Source organism: Bos javanicus, chromosome 1, assembly GCF_032452875.1.
Source record: "Bos javanicus breed banteng chromosome 1, ARS-OSU_banteng_1.0, whole genome shotgun sequence".
NCBI lineage: Eukaryota > Metazoa > Chordata > Mammalia > Artiodactyla > Bovidae > Bos > Bos javanicus.
In genome coordinates this window covers 70,831,386-70,851,455 of record NC_083868.1, presented here as the reverse complement: position 1 = coordinate 70,851,455, position 20,070 = coordinate 70,831,386, and the positions used below count along the sequence as shown (strand labels likewise).

Genomic DNA, 20,070 nt, shown 5'->3' with positions numbered 1-20,070 from the left:
GATTAACGACACACTGAGTTTTGTTTGTGCAGACATACGTAGGCTGTATTTCTTCCATCTCCTCCTCGTTTGTAAATTGAGCCTGTGCCAAACACCCGGAGGGCTAGTGTCTGGAGGTCTGTGGAGAAGGAAAGATAAAAACCCTCAGATGGGTTGCTGCCTTTCTCCTGATCTGTCCCTTTCTCTCCTCTCTCCTACAAAGATCTGTTCTATAGGCTAACTTCCCCTCCCCCCATGTGTTTATCCTAAAAGTACTGACTGTAGCTTCTAGAAGTCATGGTGTTCCTTGTAGAACGTTAGCAACTTTTTAGTGCATTCAGCCTAAAATAGCTAAATAAGTGATAATGTGAGAATTTAGATACTGATTTACGCTGCTTGTAGCCTAGAGAACTGACAGTTAATGCCAGGAACATAATACAGCCTTATGGGAGAAAAACTCAAAATTGAAGAAATTCTATCCATCACCTTGACTTAACTATTTTTTCTTGAGAGTTGACATAAGAGTACTGCTGTTCAGTTTTGGTGGTTAAACACCTCCGTCCACTTGGAGAAGAATTGCCTGGAAATGGGACACAGCGCCCATCTGGTTAATGGCGGCCGGGCCCTGGTGGTGGGGACGGCTTGTTCCTTGGCGTTGCTGCGCTGCGCACTGTCTAGTGGTGGCCTCCCCCAGGAGGACGAGGAAGCAGCCTCTGTGGGGGGATGAGCGCTTTAACAGCATGGGTTCCCCTTCCCCCCTGCCCCGCAGGCCAGCGGCGGCTGTGGGAGGCCGTGAAGAGGAGGAAGGCCATGTGCAAACGCAAGTCCTGGATGAGCAAGGTGGGTGGACTGGGAAGGAGGTGGAAGTGGGGTTTCATCGGGGCGCCTCTGACGTCACCTGGGAGCCTTCCCTCTCCCCGCGGTGTAATCTCACACTTTGTACAGACCTCCTCCTCTGGGGTCTTATCAGGCAGGGTACTTGTAGAGCTGCCCGGCTAAGTGTCTGTCTCCGCTGGAGACGGTGCTGAGTGGCCTGTATGCAGCCTTGGCTCCACGTCCCCTCCCGCTGGGTGGTGGTGCCGGGCATGGAGCAGGCGCTTGTTGACAAGTGCTCTGTAACTTGAGCCCTTGCGCTGAGTGTTGGGGCCGCTGTCCAGTATGGGGCGGTGGGACTGTCTGGACCCAGGATGGCTTTGCTTCCCTCCTCCCCCACCTTCCTAGTCCGTGGAGGGTTTCTCTGGTCTACTGGCCTCCCTGACAGCTTCCTTCCCCAAGGCCTCCCCCACCCCCCTTTCTCTAATTTGGGTCTGTGGAGTGGTGAGTCCCAGGTCTGACTCAGTGGAACTTTGCCCATTGTCTGGAAGACAATGCTAGAGGAAATGAACCAGCCGGGCCTTCCCGCCCCACTTCTGGCCTCAGGGTTGGGTGGGGGGTGGGCAGTACCAAACAGCTGGACCTGGGATTGGGCAGCAGAGATTTCCTGGCTGTGATCTGGCAAAGGGGCTGTGTCTTGGGATCTTGTAGCCTTTTCTGGGGACACTGTCCTGGTCCCTTGCCCAGGTTTTCAGGAAGGATGAGTGTGTTGGGGTGGGTGAAGGCAGGAGAGAAGAGTTGTGCAGTGTGCAGGACTCAGGGGTCTTGGATCTACCTCCGACTGACTGGAGGTCTCTGGGCCAGTCAGTTGACCTCTCCAGATTTGAGATATGTGGTCGGTAAAACAGTGCCAGCCACACTGCCCAGCTCACCTCAGAGCCTTGGGGAGGATCCCTTGAGAAAAAGGCTGTGAAGGGCTTTGTCAGCTGAACGTGGCTTGGAATGGAAGAGATTCCAGTTGCTGGGAGGAAAGATGGAGCAGTGGTGAGAAGAGGCCCTCAGATTGGAGACCCCTTCACCCTGTACAGACGAGACTCTGCCAGCCTTGGGGGCAGGTGCCCAGCTGAGCAGAGTGTGCTACCTCAAGGGCTTTGCATGCCCTGGTAGGGTGGCCATGTTAAACTGTCAGAGCTGCTCTGACTCTCAGGGCTTCCCTCTTGTTCCCTGACCTTTGGCCCCTTCCCTCCCAAGCTCAGGCTACAGAGTCCCCCAACCTTCCTTCTTTCTGAGCTCTCAGCTCTGGGCCTCTTTCCAGAAGCCCAGCTGTCTTCCCAGGCCCTTCCCCAGCAAGGCCTTGCTTCATCTTCACCCCCTCTCCCCATTCCCCCACCCCCACCCCATTACACACACACAAACACACACACACACACACACTCTCTCTCTCTCTCTCTCTCTCTGTCTCTCTGTCTCTCTCTCTCTCTCACGGTCCAACCTCAGGCTCAAATTATCCTCTCTCCTGGCAGGATGAAGGGCAGCCGACTCCCTGGGGAGGGTGGAGACAGACAGCGCCAAATGGGCAACCCAGAGAAGGGGCCAGGGCTAAAAATGGACGGGAGGTGTTTGTGAGGGCCCCTGAGGCTAAAGCCCATCTGCTTGGGTGAGGGGCTGGAGTCTGTGCTGGGCAGGGGTGCAGAGAGGGACAGGTGGGGTGGAGGGGGGTGCCTTTGAGCTGTCCCTGACCCCACAGCTGGGTGTGGGGCCACAGCAGCCACGGGCTACACTCCTGTAGTCCATTTCTGGCACATATCCTGAGGCCACCCTGAGACCGTGGGCTCCCATTTGGTGGTGTGGTCAGGAGGGGACATGGGCCTCCAGCCAGGCTGTCTCCTGGAAGTTTGGCAAAGCCAGTACCTGTGTGGAGGCCTCACCGAGGACCAAGTGGGGCAGGACGGAATGACTGGCCCTGGGACCTCAGGGTTCCATCCGGCCCCCGACTGCCTTCAAACAGGTGTTCAGTGGAAAGCGGCTGGAGGCTGAGTTCCCCCCTCATCACTCTCAGAGCACCTTCCGGAAGACCTCGCCCACCCCAGGGGGCTCTGCTGGGGAGGGGTCCCTGCAGAGCCTCACCTGCCTCATTGGGGAGAAGGACCTGCATCTCTTCGAGAAGCTGGGAGATGGCTCCTTTGGCGTGGTGCGCAGGGGCGAGTGGGACGCCCCCTCGGGGAAGACGGTGAGCTCCCTGGGTCCTTGGGGGTGTGGTGGAGGGGCAGAGGCCCTGCTCTGCCCTCCAAGGTGGATCGGTCCCCTCCACTCGGATGTGAAGGGGGCTGGGCACAGATCCAGAGTGGCTCACCCTGGAGTCCATGCTCAGGGTTAACTCGACACAAGGGTTTCTTTTTCAGTTATAAAACTGTTTTACTTATCATAAAAGTTTGAAAACTCTTTTAAAAATTAAAATTAAAAAATATCTGTTTCCCACCACTCAGAGGAAGCCAAGTTAGTGTTTCCACCTGTTTCCCCCCCTCAGGCATTTTATTGAATTTCTTCAAGATACAGCTTTCAAACACAGCTTTTTAACTCTTGCCCTTTTGTCTTAGTATTGTATCTTTAAAAATTTCCCCAGAGGGATAGATAGTACGTGTGCAGTAAAGCACACAGTTTTCGAGCGTACAGCTCAGTGAATTTTCACATACGCACGGGCCTGTGTGACCATTGCCCAGATCATAGTATGGGACATCTCTCTTGCCCCAGGAGGCTCCTTCACCTCTTCCACTGGGCGTCCTCTTCCTTCAAGAGAAAGCCACTGGTCTGACTCCTGTCACCATAGCTTAGTTTTATGGCATTATATTTAAAGCATTTACTTTCCACACCAAAAACATCTTTTTATTATAATATTTTAATATTCTATCATCATACCAGTCATCTCTTTCCTTATCATTGCCACTTAACCTGGGCATGCCCTCACGAAGGGGAGGCCCAGCTCATGGCCTTTGGACGTCAGCCAGCTGCCCTCCCCATGCCAGGCCACGGGCGCCTGGGACAGGCTCACCCAGATGAGCAGACCTGAGGCAGGAGGAGGAGCAAGCTGGCCCAGTGGGTTGGGACTGGGGTCTGTCCTGACTCCCTGCAATCCCTTGCTCTGGCTAGGTGAGCGTGGCTGTGAAGTGCCTGAAGCCCGACGTGCTGAGCCAGCCGGAGGCCATGGACGACTTCATCCGGGAGGTCAACGCCATGCACTCGCTTGACCACCGAAACCTCATTCGCCTCTACGGGGTGGTGCTCACACCGCCCATGAAGATGGTGCATACTGTGGGCAGAAGGGGGCTGGGGACAGGGAAGGGCCTGTGGTCTTGGGCCCCCAGGCCCCCCTCACCTCCTGCTAGTGCTGGGGTCACTCCTTCCTGACGAAGGTCCTGCTTTGGTCCCTCCACCCCCAAGTGGCAGAGGGGTTCCCAGGCCTGCCCTGCTGACTGTGCAGCCAGACCTCTCTTCCCTCTCCGGATTGTGCTTGTGTTCTCTGGCAAAGAGTTGCACCTATGGGCGGGCCTGGCCCCAGAGTTTAGTTTTGGCATTGCTAAAAGCTGGGCCCCTTTGGGTGGCTTCTCTGGGCCTCAGTTTCCCATGTTCCCTGGAGGGCGAGGGCCCCGGAGGACAGGTCAGGAAGGAGCATGGCAGTGGCAGGCCTTGAGGGGAGGGGCAGGGCTCAGCCATGCTTATGCCTCCTTCCCTCCTCCCCCGCGGCCTCAGGTGACAGAGCTGGCACCTCTGGGATCATTGTTGGACCGGCTGCGCAAGCACCAGGGCCACTTCCTGCTGGGCACCCTGAGCCGCTACGCTGTGCAGGTGGCTGAGGGCATGGGCTACCTGGAGGCCAAGCGCTTCATCCACCGGGACCTGGCCGCCCGAAATCTGCTGTTGGCCACCCGCGACCTGGTCAAGATAGGGGACTTCGGGCTGATGCGAGCACTGCCCCAGAACGACGACCACTACGTCATGCAGGAACATCGCAAGGTGCCCTTTGCCTGGTGAGGGGCAGGCGCTGCTGGCTCCCAGGCCCTGGACCCAGCCCCGCCCTAGTCCCTACACACCCAGGCCTTGGCGCTTCCAGGGCCTTCTGTACCTCCACTAGGCATTGTGTCTTCTGGGCCTGGCTTCCTTTCTCGTGTGCCCATCCATTCACTTATCCATCCAGAAATGCTTGTGGGCCCTCGTAGCGGGTGCTGGAACACACAGGGCTAAGTGCTGTGGGGATGCGGGAAGGCTTTGGGGAAGACCCAGTATTAAGCTCCTAAGACAGCAGAAGTCAGCCAGGCAGAGACTGGCTGGTGTGTTCCAGGCAGGGCCTTATAGACTGATGAGAAATGTTCACCTGCACACTGGGCTGGTATCTGGCCCTGCCCTGGCCCCTGTGTGAGCTTATCCTGCGCTGAGACCGTCACGGGCCTCTGATATCAGAGGCACCTGGAGGAGCGTGGTCTCCTAGCTTTGGGGTGGGAGGAGTCGGTCCAGTTCTGCTTGCCAGAAAACCCTTCTAATCCAGGATATACGATCACTCTAATTAATTACTGACCTTATATCGAGGGTGATCACACATCCTGGATCCTGCCTAATGTCCTCCAGTGATTAATAACACCTCTTTTCATAGTCAGGCACCCTGGTAAATTATAAGGTCACTTTGTTATGCAGCCCTCTTAAAACAACCCTATGAAGCGAGCAGACTATTGTTATTACCATTTCATAGATGAGGAATGTGGGTCTTAAGGAACATGATTTTACCTGTGTCCCTCCCTCCCACCCCCAACCCTCTACCCCCTCTTTGAATGGCTGGGCCAGCTCTCGAGTCCCACAAGACATCTCTGATTCTCCCCCGAGGGCACTTCCTCCTCACTTCTGGCACCGCAGTCCACCCTGGAGTGCTTGCCCCTTGCTGGCTTCACTGCAGTGGCATGTTTCTTCCTCGCCCCGGAGGGCATGTGGGGACGTCTGGGGACACCACTGTGCCTCTTCCCACCCTTTTTGGTTCTTCTTCAGGCCCTGTCCAGATTTCCCACCCACACCTTCCTGCTGAAATGGCCTAAATCCTGGGATCCTGCCCCAAATCTGGAAATTGTCATCCTCCCACCACAATTAGAAAACAGCCTGGGATCTTATCCCCGCCCCCCTTTTGCCCCTCCTGGAGCCTCTGACCCTCCTCCTTGCCCTGCTTCCTTGTGGGAATGCCCCCCCTCTTCCTGCTCCAGGCTGCATGTGGACGAAAGACCTGAGCAGAGACGGTTGGGTCCACGACTGTGCACCCCGTAGTCTAGAAGGCCTGCCCTGTCCACTTCACACTGTGCCCCCAGTGCCTGCTGTGTGCCTGGGCTCTCAGAGCAACAGCAGGCTTGTGCAGGAGCATTTGGGGTCCACTGGGGCTGCTGCAGGGGCAAGGGTTCTCTGAGAGACCTGTTTGACCCCTGCCTCTGCCAGGTGTGCCCCAGAGAGCCTGAAGACACGCACCTTCTCCCACGCCAGCGACACCTGGATGTTTGGGGTCACGCTGTGGGAGATGTTCACCTATGGCCAGGAGCCCTGGATTGGCCTCAATGGCAGTCAGGTGAGGGGGCTGGGGTGGTGCTCCCCACCGGGTGGCCGGGGGTTGATTTGATCCCTGGCTGTCTGCCTGGCCCAGTTGGAACTGGCTCTCACCTGTTGGAATCGCTGTGTCCAGTGCCCTGTGTCTGCTCGAACCCCTCAGAGAGCTGAGCGGGGAGCATGGCCCCAGTGGTGAGGAACAGACCAGCTCGCGGTCCTCCTCTGCCATGGCCCTCTCTTTGTAGGCCGCAGACCTGGGGGTCAGGGTCTGAGGCCTGGGGATCAGGCACAGGTCTTCTTTGCGGTGCAGGCATGGCAGACTGTGGTTCCAGTGGTTCCGTGACTGGGGGACATGGAAGATGGGGGTGAAGAGCCAGGTGCTCTGCTTGTCCTTAAACTGCCCCTCCACCCCCAGATCCTGCATAAGATTGACAAGGAGGGGGAGCGTCTACCCCGGCCGGAGGACTGCCCCCAGGACATCTACAATGTCATGGTCCAGTGCTGGGCTCACAAGCCCGAGGACAGACCCACCTTTGTGGCCCTGCGGGACTTCCTGCTGGAGGTGAGTCAGGTGTGCCCACAAGGGCAGGGGTATCTAAGCAGAGATCAGCCTGGGGCGGGCAGTGACTGGTGTCTCCCCCAGGCTCAGCCTACCGACATGCGGGCCCTTCAGGACTTCGAAGAACCTGACAAGCTGCACATCCAGATGAATGACGTCATCACCGTCATCGAGGGGAGGTAGGGAGCCTGGGGTCTGCGTCCCACTGCCTTGAAGGACTCAGCCAGGAGGCTTCTGGGGCCTGAGAGCTCCTCTGCCCCTCAGGCTGTTGTGGCAACACCCTGGCTCCTGCAGCGAGATGGAGGGCAGGCTTGGGTCCCCTCCTGAGTGTGAGGAGTGAAGTATGCAGGTGCCGAGGCATACAAAGGGCTTTCCCTTCCTGGAGTCTCCTCCACCCTTTGCCCACTAGGCTTCAGCTGCGGCTCTGTGAGTCAGGGCCATGCTACCACTGTGGGTAGGAAGGAGCATCAGGGCCTGGGGCCCAACTGGGGACTCGGGGGCTCCTTTTACCCTCCCCCACCCTCCTCTTCCCCTCCTGTCAGGATAAGGACTCTGGACTCTCACCTGGGCACCCTGCAGTAGCCCAGAGCAGCCCCGCCTTTTCCTGGCAGCCTCTGCCCTCCACTGAGCCCATAGCTCCCTCCGAGGGCTCCTCTCCATCCTCTGCTGGGCCTTTTGTCCCCAGCTGCCCTCGCAGGGTCTCTTTCCTCCCTCCCCCTCACACCTGGCAGCACGTGTCTGCCCACAGGCAGCATCCCCTGAGTCACGTCTTCTACTTGCAGCCCCCGCAGTTCAAGTGGGCCTGCCTTGGAGGAGTCCCCACCCACCGCTCACCCCACCCTTTGTTATCTGATCCCTGGGATGTCTGAGGAACAGACTGAGGTGGGGCCGGCTAGAGGTGCCTTTGGGGTGGGGGCTGAGTATGGAGGAGCAGGGGAGGAAATCCCCTGGACCCCACACCCCAGGCCCCAGCTCCTCTGACTCAGAGCTGGGCAGGGATGGGGGCAGGGGCTTCCCACGGAGCCCTTTCTACCTGGACTTCAGGTTTGGGGTTTGGGGCCTTTGGAGAAACTTTGTTCCTCATGGGTGTTTGTTGAGAAGGGAGAGCTTCTGGGTCTGAGTCAGACTGATGACACAGGCCCCAGAGCCCAGGCTGTCTGTGGAGGAGCGGGACCTGCACCCCTGTGGCCCCCAGCATCTTCTCTCCAGGCCAGCATTCCGGCTTGGCAGTCTGGGGAAGGTTCTGGAAATAGGAAGATGAGGATGAGGGCCCTCCTGGAGGTGCAGGCAGGACCTTGGGCCAGAGCCTGAGCCTGCAGCCGTTCCCTCCTCCAGATGCCAGAACCCTGGGCCTGCACTCTCCTCTGCCCTGTAGATCCCAGGCCTTTACTCTCAGTAAAGGGCCCCTAGGCCCTTGCTCTCAGTGAGGGCCCATGTGCCAGGGCCCAGTGTTCCCCAGGAGGTGACTCAGGGGCTTGGTGTGTCTCTGGGGCGTGTGTCTCTGGAGCTGGCACCCAGGGTCACCCCTGGAGCGAGGCGGGGGACAGGAGGCTCAGGGGAGCCGCTCCTCCTGGGAGGCCCCAGTGGGCGGGCCCCGCCCCCACCCCGCCCTTCCGTCCCGGGCTGCTGGCTCCGCTGCCGCCGCCTGCCAGTGTGGACTCATTGGGCTCTTCCTCTGGGGCCAGCAGTCCGACTTGGACCACAGCGCCTGCCGTGGGTCCCTGGAGCCGCTCAGGAGGTGGGAGGTGAGGGCAGGAGGCATGGCAGCCGGCGAGGCTTGGGGAGTGGGCCGTGTGTCAGTAGCGCCAGGGCTTGAGCTGCCGCCTCGTTTCCTTGGGTCCCAAGTGCGTGTTTGCCTGGCTCTGTCTCCATGTCTTCGGGTGGATGGGCTGTCTGTGGGTGTCCCTTTGGGTCCTCGGGTCCCAAGTGCGTTGGTTTGCCTGGCTCTGTCTCCATGTCTCCGGGTGGATGGGCTGTCTGTCTGTGGGTGTCCCTTTGGGTCCTTGGGTCCCGAGTGTGTGTGTTTGCCTGGCTCTGTCTCCATGTCTCCGGGTGGACGGGCTGTCTGTCTGTGGGTGTCCCTTTGAGTCCTCGGGTCCCAAGTGTGTGTGTTTGCCTGGCTCTGTCTCCACATCTCCGGGTGGATGGGCTGTCTGTCTGTGAGTGTCCCTTTGGGTCCTTGGGTCCCGAGTGTGTGTGTGTGCCTGGCTCTGTCTCCACATCTCCGGGTGGATGGGCTGTCTGTTTGTGGGTGTCCCTTTGGGTCCTTGGGTCCCAAGTGTGTGTGTTTGTCTGGCTCTGTCTCCACATCTCCGGGTGGATGGGCTGTCTGTCTGTGGGTGTCCCTTTGGGTCTGGGTTTGTGCATGTGGGTCTCAGTCTGTTTCTCCATCCTCCAGCAGCCTGGCTCTCAGCTCTCTCACATCTGTGCTCTTCTGTTAGACTTGGATTCCTTCTTGCCGAAACTGTCTCCTAGCCACAGTCTGGGAGCACCCTTGCCCCTGACTCTGACCAGTTCTTTAGACTCAGTGCTTCTCGAGGTATCAGGCAGTGGACAGAGAGAGGACACCAGACGTTCTGTGAGCCCAGCTCGCGAGGCTCTGTCTAGACCGAGAGGGATGGGTGAAGACCGCTCTTCTCCAGTGCGTCTTTGGAGGCTAGGATGGCTGACAGAACTCTGACGTTCTGTCTCCACCAGCCAGAGAAGGGAAACAGAGGTGTGGGGAACAGAGGTTTTGAAATCCATTGTGCTGGTCCTTGGCCTGGCTGGTGCCTGGAGCCTCTGCTTCCTCTGGTAGGCGAGGGAGGAGGAAGCAAAGGCTGTGTTGTCCCTCAAGGCCAGGGGCTGCTGGGGACACCCGGAGAGAAGCGCTCAGGTGGTGTTTAGAGCACTGTTTAAGCCACGTTTGTCAGCCATTTCTAGGCTACCTAGGCTGGGACTGAGGTTTCCAGGGACTGGTCCCCAGTAGGACTGGGGCAGCCTTCAGGGGTTCCTAATCCAGGCCCCGGTTCCTGGCTGCTGCTTCATATCTCGCCTGTCCCAGGATGCTGTGAGGCCATCCTGCTGGAGATGCTGGTTTGCTTCAGGGACTGTGCCCTCCCGTTGCCATGGAGACTCTGGGCTGAAGGGAGGTGTGGCCAGAGCAATATGGGTGGGAAAGGCTGACCTGCTTCTCCTGGGCTGATGGTGTCTCCATCCCACAGAGCCTTGGAGGGCGGGGGAGGGGACTGGGAGCAGTGGAACGTAGCATTGGCCACCTCGGGAGTTATATTTGACTCTCCCTGGGAGGATGCTGCTTCCGTGCTTAGGATGTGGTTCCCAAGTATGTTTCCTACACATATTCTGCACTCCCCACAGCCCCCACCTGTAGCAAAGCCTTTTTTGAGACTTGGTGTCAGGACTCCCAGCAGTGACAAAGGATCCCTTCCTTCTAGGCCTGGCTCTTGTCTTGGCCATACAGGTAACAAGGTAGGCTTAGTTCTGCTCTCCCCTCTCAGAAGTGGGTCCAGAGGAGGCTTCCAGGTGAGGGGCTGTGTTAGCAAAAGGGAAGGAGTGGAGGGAGTGACCACCTGCCCCCCTGGGTGGTCGTGATTCCGGTGTGAGTCTGTTCCACTCTGCACTGCTTCTCCAGCTCAGTTAGTGAGCATCTCTGGAGAGGTGTGCAGAGCAGAATCCAGCATCCAGCTGCTGGGTTTGGTGTCTGAGGCTGTTCCGCGGAGGGGCCCATGAGACCCGGGGGCCTGTGGGTGTTGGGGGGAGGGCAGCATCGGGGGCTGGGTGCCAGGCCCTCCCCTCTATGCCTCTTTGGCCTCAGCCAGCCTGGAGGTGGGGTGGGGAGGGGATGTGCTCCTCTCCTTGGAATGGCCCTGCTATTTTTGGATGGGCTTTGTCCCTTCCCGGGTGTTGTCCTCTCTTCTTCCTTCCCTTCCTGCCCTCACCCCCGAGAGGCACGGCGGTAATCACAGGGTTGCTGTGTCTGTGGTGGCTGGGCAAGCAGCCTTGTTGGCAAGGAGGCTGGGCCCTCAGCCCTCCCCTTGCACCTCCTAGCTCCCCCAGAATCACTGTGCTCATGGGCCTCACTGCCTCCGTCCTGCTTCCACCTCCCCCAACCCTCCGATCTGGCTGCAGATGGGAGGAAACCTTGCTCTATGCCCCTGGTGTGGACAGGTAGTGTACGGGTGGGGGGCTGACAGTGAAGGGACACAGCTTGATGCCACATGGACCCCCCCTACAGCTGCAGGAGGCCCTCCCCACCTCTGCCGTTGCCCAAAATCTGGGCCTGTTCCCAGTGTGAGCGATCTCAGCAGCAGGTGCAGGAGCCTCGGGGCTGTTGACTCTTTGGCTTTCGAAACATCCAAGAGGGCATTTTGTTCTTTCCTGCCCACCTGGCCCGGCTTCCACCGCCGACCCCAGGCCCGGACCTAGGCTGTGCCAACAGAGTCTGTCTGAAGTCAGAGTGAGGGGCTGGTGGTCCCACAGTCCAGCCACACTGGGAGGCTGGGGTCCCTCCTGGACCCCTTGTTTAAGGCAAGGAGGTGGGTGGGAGTGAGAGCGAGGGTCCCACAGTCCTGGCAGGAGGTGGTGGAAGGTGCTGGAGATACGTAAACCTTGGGTTGCCCCAGGTGCTTCCAAGCTTCTGAAGGACTACCTGCCTGCAGGAGGGATGTGGTTGGAGGGCTTGGCCCCAAGCCCAACGCTAAGGCCGTGGTGCTCCTTTGGGCCCCTGCAGCTTAGAGCTCCTGGAACCAGGTTGAAGAGTGAAATTGGGTGGCCAGGGGAGGACAGGGGCTTAGGCCTTGCCAGGGGAGAAGGGAGGTGAGGTGGTACGGTGAGAAGAGTGCTGGCTTCACACACTGACAGCTGGGTTTGAATCCTGGATCTGCTGCACTCTGGTAACTGTAGGCAAGTTGTGTTACTTGTTTGAACATGTTTCTTTATTTCTAAACTGGAGGAAAAGCTGTCTGGCCCATCTGAGTTGCTTAGGGTAAGGCTCTGTGCTAACGCCAGGCCCTGTACTGGGTGAGTGGCAGATCCTGGGGGGCTGCTGGTGGGCTGCTCTGATCCTGGGGCCCTCACCCTGATGTTCTTTTCCGCTGAGGTGGTCAGATACCATGGTGCAGAGAGTTTGGTATGAAAAGGGTCCCGTCCTTGGGACCTTCCACCACACCCTGGCATTTACCACATCACCTCTGTTGGGCAGGGCTGAGAATTACTGGTGGCGTGGGCAGAACACGCGGACGCTGTGCGTGGGGCCCTTCCCTCGCAACGTGGTGACCTCCGTGGCTGGTCTGTCGGCCCAGGACATCAGCCAGCCGCTGCAGAATAGCTTCATCCACACGGGGCATGGCGACAGTGACCCCCGCCACTGCTGGGGCTTCCCTGACAAGATTGACGAGTGAGTACTGGTGGGGTCCCACATGGGGGCTCCAGGGCCAGCAGCCCTTCTCTGGGCACTCAGGCTCTCCAGGCCTCCAAGGTCCCCATTACAGCCCTGGGCCAAGGGTCTCCTGTCCTAGGCCTTTCCTTGCAGGCAGGCCTGAGGTTGCAGCTTCAAAGGTTGGACCAAGTCTTCCTTTGGTGGAAGGGCCTCTAGGGCCTGCACCTCTTAAGTTCTCCCTGAAAACTGACCTTAGGAAAATGGACTTGGAAGTAGCCTTTGGAAGCAGTTAGTAGGAAGCATCTCCTGATCCCCAGTACTTGGTGGCAGTTTCCCTTCTTCTGCTGGAAGCACCCATGTCCTAGAGACGGAAGCTGCTGGCTCAGGCCTGAGAGGCAAGGTGCAGAAAAACTCCCTGCAGGGACACTCCAGAGGGCATTTAGGCAGCAGCTCGGAGCCCTCTGCCCCTCCCCACCCCACCCCACCCTGCTTACTCTACCTGGGAGGGGGTTCAGCTTCCTTTAAGCGAAAGGATGAGGTCATCTAGGGGCATCTGGGGAAGACACACAGGAGGATTAGTCACTTCCTGAGGGCCCTGCCCCAGGAAGCCACCTGGAGCTCCTCCTACTGGGACTCCAAGCCTCTGTGCCAACCCCACTGGGCTTCTGAGCAGTGCTTTCTTCTCCATCTTCTGACAGGCCTTGTCCCAAGGGGCGAGGTTCAGCCTGCCGTTCACCCCCTGCTCTGCACACCAGGACACTGAGCCCAGGGAGGGTGCCAGGGCTCTCGCCTCACCAGAGCCGGGGAGGGCCTGAGAGAGCTGGGGTTGCAGACCCCCTGCAGGAGGCGGCCGTGGCAGTGTGGCCTGGCAGCAGAGAAGAGAGTGGCAGCAGGTGGCTGCTGAGTGGGGGTGGGGGTGCCGCGGGGGTTGCAGAGGGCCAGCTCTACCCTTTCAGGGAGTACTTGGAACCCATACAATCCTAGGCTTTTCAGCCTACACTTAGGAGTTCTTCCTCTGCCCCCTCTCCGTGGCACCCTCCCCTGGTCACTGCTGGATCTTTGGAAGGGAGCGCCTGGGAGCCAGAAGTCCTGTGCTCCAGACCCACGTCCGTCAGGGGCTTGGACAGGACTCTTCTGTCCTCTGCCTGAGGCCTGGGCACAGGCCCAGCAACTCCCCCAGGGTGCCCTCTCTGCCACCACCCTACCTGCACCCATCTCTGACCCGCTTTTCTCCCCACAGACTGTATCTGGGAAACCCCATGGACCCTCCTGACCTGCTGAGCGTGGAACTGAGCACATCCAGGCCCACCCAGCATCTGGGCAGGGTGAAAAGTAAGGGTCCCCAAACCCTCAGTCCCCTAGCCCATCAGCTACCGAGCAAGAGGTGCTGCCTCCTCGGGCTACCCTGAGCCGGTTGGGTCAGGGCCACGGGGGACAGCTGTGTCCCTGGCTCCAGCGGGGAGTGGGGCGGGCGGTGAGAGGCAGTGGTATCCGCCGAGGTGGGCATCGTCAGTCTGGCCAGCGCTGGCCTGCCCTCTCTGCTTTCCTCCTCCCCCTCCTCCTCCCCGCCATGCTCAGATCCTGGCTCTCCTCACTGCCCCCTAATCCTGCTCTCCTTTCCTGAGCCAAAGCCACCCCCCAGGCTCCATCTTGGCTGGGAGCCTCATCCATCTCCCGGATCCTGGGCCCGTGGGTCCGGAACACAGTTTTCCCATCCTGCCGCCCCATTGCTTCCCATCGCTGCTGGGTGTGTGCGTTCACTCCCCCTATTCACTTTCTCTCTCTCTCTCTCCCCCCGCACTCTGCCCTTCTCTCCGGCTCTGTCTCCCCTCCCTTGTCCTCTCCTGCTCTGCCCCTCTACTCTCCGCATGGCCTTTCTTGCAGGGGAGCCTCCACCTCGCCCTCCTCAGCCTGCCATCTTCACTCAGAGTAAGTGGGGCTGCTCCCGGTGCCTTGGCCCCCGCCCCCGCCCCCTCTCTCCTCTCACTCCTCTCCTTCTGGAAGGTACAGAGCCCTGGCCGGCCCGGGGGGGAGGGGAGGTGGGCGTGTGCTGTGAGCTTCTGCGGCTGACCTGGCCCAGCATGCCTGCCCTTCCCCCCAACCCCCCAAAGCCTGGGCTTCTGGAATAAGAGTGTGGTCCTGGTGCCCACCGCCACCTCTGCCCACCATTGTGCAGCCCTGCCTCACTTCCTGCTGGACCTGCAGAAGCTGTGTCTGGGCTTTCGTGCCAGTTTGTCGGGAGCCCTGTCCTCTCTAAGGATGGCTCCTGTTGCCCTTGACGGTGGGAGATGGCCCATAGCCCCTGCCTGCACTAATGGTGTGCTGTAACGGAGTAGGGATTGCTAACCAGGGCCCACAGGGATTTGGGGTCTTGTGTCAATAGAGAGGGTATTGAAGCGGGCGGATGTGGGGTATTGCTTGCTCTAGCTGCAATGGAGGCAGGGGCTCACTGGCCCCTGTGGAGGGCTGCTAGCCCCCAGAGCAGGTTCTCCCCTCCTGTTTGGAAAGGGTCTGTGTGCACGGATGATTCTGGTGGCTGAGGGCTGCCCTTCCGGGGAATTGGGAGCTGGTAGAGATACTTGACTGTCTTCCCCATCCACCTGCCTGACGCTGCCTCCCTGTTGGGGTTCTCCCTTCCATCACAGAACCAACCTACGACCCCGTGAGTGAGGACCAAGACCCCCTGTCCAGCGACTTCAAGAGGCTGGGCCTGCGAAAGCCAGGACTGCCCCGTGGGCTGTGGCTCGCGAAGCCCTCAGCCCGGGTGCCAGGCACCAAGGCCGGCCGCGGTGGTGGCGAGGTCACGCTCATCGATTTCGGCGAGGAGCCTGTTGTGCCGGCCCCACGGCCCTGTGCCCCATCACTGGCGCAGCTGGCCATGGACGCCTGTTCCTTGCTGGACAAGACCCCGCCACAGAGCCCTACACGGGCCCTGCCCCGGCCCCTGCATCCCACGCCTGTGGTGGACTGGGATGCACGCCCACTGCCCCCGCCTCCCGCCTACGATGACGTGGCCCAGGATGAGGATGACTTCGAGGTCTGCTCCATCAACAGCACCCTCGTGGGCGCCGGGGTCTCTGCTGAGCCCAGCCAGGGCGAGACCAACTATGCCTTTGTGCCTGAGCCGGCGAGGCTCCTCCCCCCGCTGGAGGACAACCTGTTCCTCCCACCCCAGAGTGGGGGCAAGCCACCCAACTCGGCCCAAACCGCAGAGATCTTCCAGGCGCTGCAGCAGGAATGCATGCGGCAGCTACAGGTCCCGCCTGGCTCTCTGGTCCCCTCACCCAGCCCTGGGGGTGACGACAAGCCCCAGGTGCCCCCCCGGGTGCCCATCCCCCCGAGGCCCACGCGCTCGCGTGGTGAGCTGTCTCCAGTCCCCCCAGGTGAGGAGGAGATGGGCCAGTGGCCCGGACCTGCCTCCCCTCCCCGGGTGCCTCCCCGGGAGCCCCTGTCTCCACAAGGCTCCAGGACTCCCAGCCCCCTGGTGCCACCTGGCAGCTCCCCGCTGCCTCCCCGGCTCTCCAGCTCACCTGGGAAGACCATGCCCACCACCCAGAGCTTTGCCTCAGACCCCAAGTATGCCACACCCCAGGTGATCCAGGCGCCTGGCCCGCGGGCCGGCCCCTGCATCTTGCCCATCGTCCGAGACGGGAAGAAGGTCAGCAGCACCCACTACTACCTGCTGCCCGAGCGCCCGCCCTACCTGGAGCGCTACCAGCGCTTCCTGCATGAGGCCCAGAGCCCCAGAGAGCCAGACCCCACGCCCATACCCCTGCTGCTGCCCCCGCCCAGCACCCCAGCCCCAGCCGCCCCCACTGCCACTGTTCGACCAATGCCCCAGGCTGCCCCAGACCCCAAGGCCAACTTCTCCAGCAACAACAGCAACCCAGGGGCCCGGCCATCCTCCCTGAGGGCCACTGCTCGGCTGCCACAGAGGGGCTACCCCGGGGACGGGCCAGAGGCTGGGCGGCCTGCAGACAAGATCCAGATGGTGAGTAGTGGGCCTGGCTGCAGGGTGAGAAGGGGCGGGGGCCCAAGGGACCCAGAGGAAGGGGCCTGAGTGGTGCTGACGGGTGGGGGTGGTGTGCCCAGCTGCAGGCCATGGTGCATGGGGTGACCACAGAGGAGTGCCAGGCGGCCCTGCAGAGCCACAGCTGGAGCGTGCAGAGGGCTGCCCAGTATCTGAAGGTACCACCACCTCCTGCCCACTCTGGCTTTCAGGGACCCTGAAGACTGTTCTGCGGCTCTCCTCCCACTCTCTCCCTCCCTCCCCCCACCCCCCTCCTCTGCCCTGCCCTGGTCCAGCACCCCACCCCAGTGTGTCCCATGGCACCGCCCTCTGCTCCCCAGGTGGAGCAGCTCTTTGGTCTGGGTCTGCGGCCACGAGGCGAGTGCCACAATGTGCTGGAGATGTTCGACTGGAACCTGGAACAGGCCGGCTGCCACCTGCTGGGCTCCTGCGGCCCTGCCCACCACAAGTGAGCAAACCCTGCATCTGCCGTCTTCCTGTCCCCGGGCTTCCTGGAGCAGCCCCCCTGGGAGTAGCCAACATTGCACGGCCAGACGCAGGGCTCCAGGCAGGAGGAGGGAGGGGGTCCCAATCCCACAAGACAGGCAGTTCTCAAGGAAAACAGTTTCTCCTAAGCACGTTTGTCTTGACTTCATAGCTTCTTTGTTCAGATGAACTAATGAGTAAGAGGAATCAGAGCCACTCTGGTTGCAGGGAGCTTGCTTCCTAAGCAGGCTCTAGCGAGCAGCAGTTTAGGATCCAATAATTTAGACAAATACTTCTCACCTTCTCATTTCCTATTTGTGTTTAAAATAACACCTAAAGTTTTAATGCCTTTTTAAAGGAATGTCTAATAAAAAAAAATCCATTACTTTTCCTGTAAAAAATTTATATGTAATCTGACAAAATATGTAGATGTATATTAATAGCAAACTTGATGTAGAGTATAAATACCAATGAAAGTTTTATTGAGTCAAAAGTGAACTTCTTCCCTGGGAGGTGCTGGCAGGGTGTGGGGTGTCAAGAGTCCCCTGGCAGGACAGCCTGATTGGAGCCCAACGCCCTGCTCACATATGGTGTCAGCTTATGCTCCTTTCCTGATCTCTCAGGGTGCTCATCTGTAACATGTGTATCAGTGTTAGTTCCAACCTCATAGAAATGGTTAGAAGAATTAATGAGGGATGCCTCTGTCATACCACACAGCAGGTGTCTGGCCCACAGGACGCTGTCCCTGAATGTTAACCGTTACCTTGTGGTTATTCTTACTCATTTGCATCAGTTATTGATACACGGTTAAAGAAGGCATCCAGGATGATAAATTCCAAAATTATTGCCTAGAACCACCCATTTTCAACCCCTTTGGCCTGCACCAAGAGGCCTTCTCGTACCTGCTCACCCTGGACCTTCCATCCTCTTGCACTGACCCCTGCTGACGGAGGGCTTTCTGATTGTTTCCCATCCTTTAGGCGTTGAGATGCCTGAAGAGCCAGAGGATCTGCCCTGAAGGAATCACTTAAGCTTGTCCATCTGAGGAGGGCGGGGAGACTCCCTGCCAGGCCTGGAGGACCTGCTGCATCCACGGCTCCCAGTGGCAGAGCGAGGCCACGGCAGCAGGAAGCTGGGACGCTGGGACCCCCACCCCGTCTGTCCCTCGCTCCCCCAGTGCTGACCCTGCAGCTCCAGAGCCTGTGCTGCCCCAGCCAAGGTGCAGGAGGGACCTGCCTCTGGGCTTCAGTCCCTGGTGGAGCCTGTGGCTAAAGGGTGTGGCCAGGCCTTGCCGGCGGGAAAGCCAGACTTGACCTTGGGCAGGGAGGATGTGTTGGCCATACAGAGAAGTGGACCAGGGAGTGGGTGGGGGCCCTTCACAGGGCTAGGCCCTTTCCAGGGAGCCCTGTCGAACAGAATGTGGCCTCACCATGGTCGTATTATGGGACTTGGCCGGTCTGAGGATCTTGTGCCTGAAAATAGCCTGAGGTGGCTCAGGTAGCAGAGCTAGGGTGCCAGTTCGTTCTCTGGCAGGGACCAGGGCCCTAGGGCCCAGGATTGGAAGGAGACCAAGGGGGCAGCAGCCCTGGAGGGACACCAGTGCTTCCTCTTTGACCCAGCTCTTCCCCTGTGCTGTTCCGTGTTTTCCCACCAGTCTCTGTTGCCAAAGTTGCTGCCCCAGCTATGAATATCTGCTTCTTCCAGAGAAATAAAGTTAGTTTCTATTTTATGTTACTTATTTGTGTCTGCCTGTTTCTTTTGTCAGCTGCCTGAGGTTCCAGGGCTCCCCAAGCCACTGCCATCTATCCCAGGCAGCAGGCCCTGTAGCGCCATCTGTTGATGATAAAGAGGAAGTACAGGCCTCTTTGACCCTAAGGAGTCTCTCCCTTTCCTGAGCTGGCTGAGGACAGAACCCACCTAATTCAGTGTCTCTTAAGTTTTATCTCTGGAGTTCTGTGAGGCAGGATATACTGTAGGACAGTAGGACAGAGTACAGTAACTCAATTAGCTGGACTTAACCCAGAAATTTTTTTAGCATGTGCTAAGCTCAACATTCAGAAAACTAAGATCATGGCATCTGGTCCCATCACTTCATGGCAAATAGATGGGGAAACAGTGGAAACAGTGTCAGACTTTATTCTGGGGGCTCCAAAATCACTGCAGATGGTGACTGCAGCCATAAAATTAAAAGACGCTTACTCCTTGGAAGAAAAATTATGACCAACCTAGATAGCATATTCAAAATCAGAGACATTACTTTGCCAACAAAGGTCCGTCTAGTCAAGGCTATGGTTTTTCCTGTGGTCATGTATGGATGTGAGAGTTGGACTGTGAAGAAAGCTGAGCGCCGAAGAGTTGATGCTTTTGAACTGTGGTGTTGGAGAAGACTCTTGAGAGTTCCTTGGACTGCAAGGAGATACAACCAGTCCATTCTAAAGAAGATCAGCCCTGGGATTTCTTTGGAAGGAATGATGCTAAAGCTGAAACTCCAGTACTTTGGCCACCTGATGCGAAGAGTTGACTCATTGGAAAAGACTCTGATGCTGGGAGGGATTGGGGGCAAGAGGAGAAGGGGATGACAGAGGATGAGACGGCTGGATGGCATCACCAACTCTATGGACGTGAGTCTGAGCGAACTCCGGGAGATGGTGATGGACAAGGAGGCCTGGTGTGCTGTGATTCATGGGGTTGCAAAGAGTCGGACACAACTGAGCAACTGAACTGACTGAAGTCACTTCAGTCATGTCTGACTCTTTGCAAACCTATGGACTATAGCCCACCAAAGTCCTCTATCCATGGGATTCTCTGGACAAGAATACTGAAGAAAAAAAAAAAAAAGAATATTGGAGTGGGTTGCCATGTCCTTTTCTCCAGGGGATCTTCCCAATCCAGGGATCAAATTCGTGTCTCTTGTATCTCCTACATTGGCAGGCGGGTTCTTTACCACCAGCACTATCTGGGAAGCCCTTTTGTTTGTTGTAACATGGAAGGCCTCAATATGTATAAGCATTTTAATTTTCTTTTTCTGGATAACTAATAATCACTTGGTTCAAAATTCAGAAGATACTCAGGAGTATACAGTGAGATTTCCCACCCCAGCTGCCACCTCCCCTCTTCAGAGGCTGCCTTTATCCTCAGTTTTCTGTGTGTTTCTTGTTTTTTTCACTTAAAGTGTTCTGAAGAGCTCCTTAGCCATACTGAAAGAGCTTCCCCAGTCTTGTCTCGGGTTGCGTGGATATGGCTGAACCATTCTCTGTTTAACCAGGCCCCTTTGGA

General features: G+C 58.4%; 1 protein-coding gene across 20 annotated transcripts in view; it reads left to right on the top strand.

The window, feature by feature from the left end:
* The window catches only part of TNK2 (tyrosine kinase non receptor 2), a 39,749-nt gene extending 21,217 nt beyond the window's left edge, over positions 1 to 18,532 (top strand). For 4 of the 20 annotated variants that reach the window (XM_061411426.1, XM_061411397.1, XM_061411436.1 and 1 more), the window contains 14 exons: positions 749 to 819; positions 2,801 to 3,022; positions 3,940 to 4,092; positions 4,540 to 4,817; positions 6,259 to 6,385; positions 6,779 to 6,925; positions 7,007 to 7,101; positions 12,123 to 12,317; positions 13,540 to 13,631; positions 14,184 to 14,303; positions 14,945 to 16,290; positions 16,392 to 16,487; positions 16,650 to 16,777; positions 17,775 to 18,532. In XM_061411426.1, the coding sequence (XP_061267410.1) occupies positions 749 to 819; positions 2,801 to 3,022; positions 3,940 to 4,092; positions 4,540 to 4,817; positions 6,259 to 6,385; positions 6,779 to 6,925; positions 7,007 to 7,101; positions 12,123 to 12,317; positions 13,540 to 13,631; positions 14,184 to 14,303; positions 14,945 to 16,290; positions 16,392 to 16,487; positions 16,650 to 16,777; positions 17,775 to 17,781 (3,077 nt within the window). In that variant the 3' untranslated portion in view covers positions 17,782 to 18,532. Of the gene's footprint in view, positions 1 to 748; positions 820 to 2,800; positions 3,023 to 3,939; positions 4,093 to 4,539; positions 4,818 to 6,258; positions 6,386 to 6,778; positions 6,926 to 7,006; positions 7,102 to 12,122; positions 12,318 to 13,539; positions 13,632 to 14,183; positions 14,304 to 14,944; positions 16,291 to 16,391; positions 16,488 to 16,520; positions 16,620 to 16,649; positions 16,782 to 17,774 lie in introns of those variants that run through there. The other 16 variants (XM_061411521.1, XM_061411419.1, XM_061411539.1 and 13 more) reach the window with 12 other exon arrangements.
* The last annotated feature ends 1,538 nt before the right edge of the window (positions 18,533 to 20,070 follow it).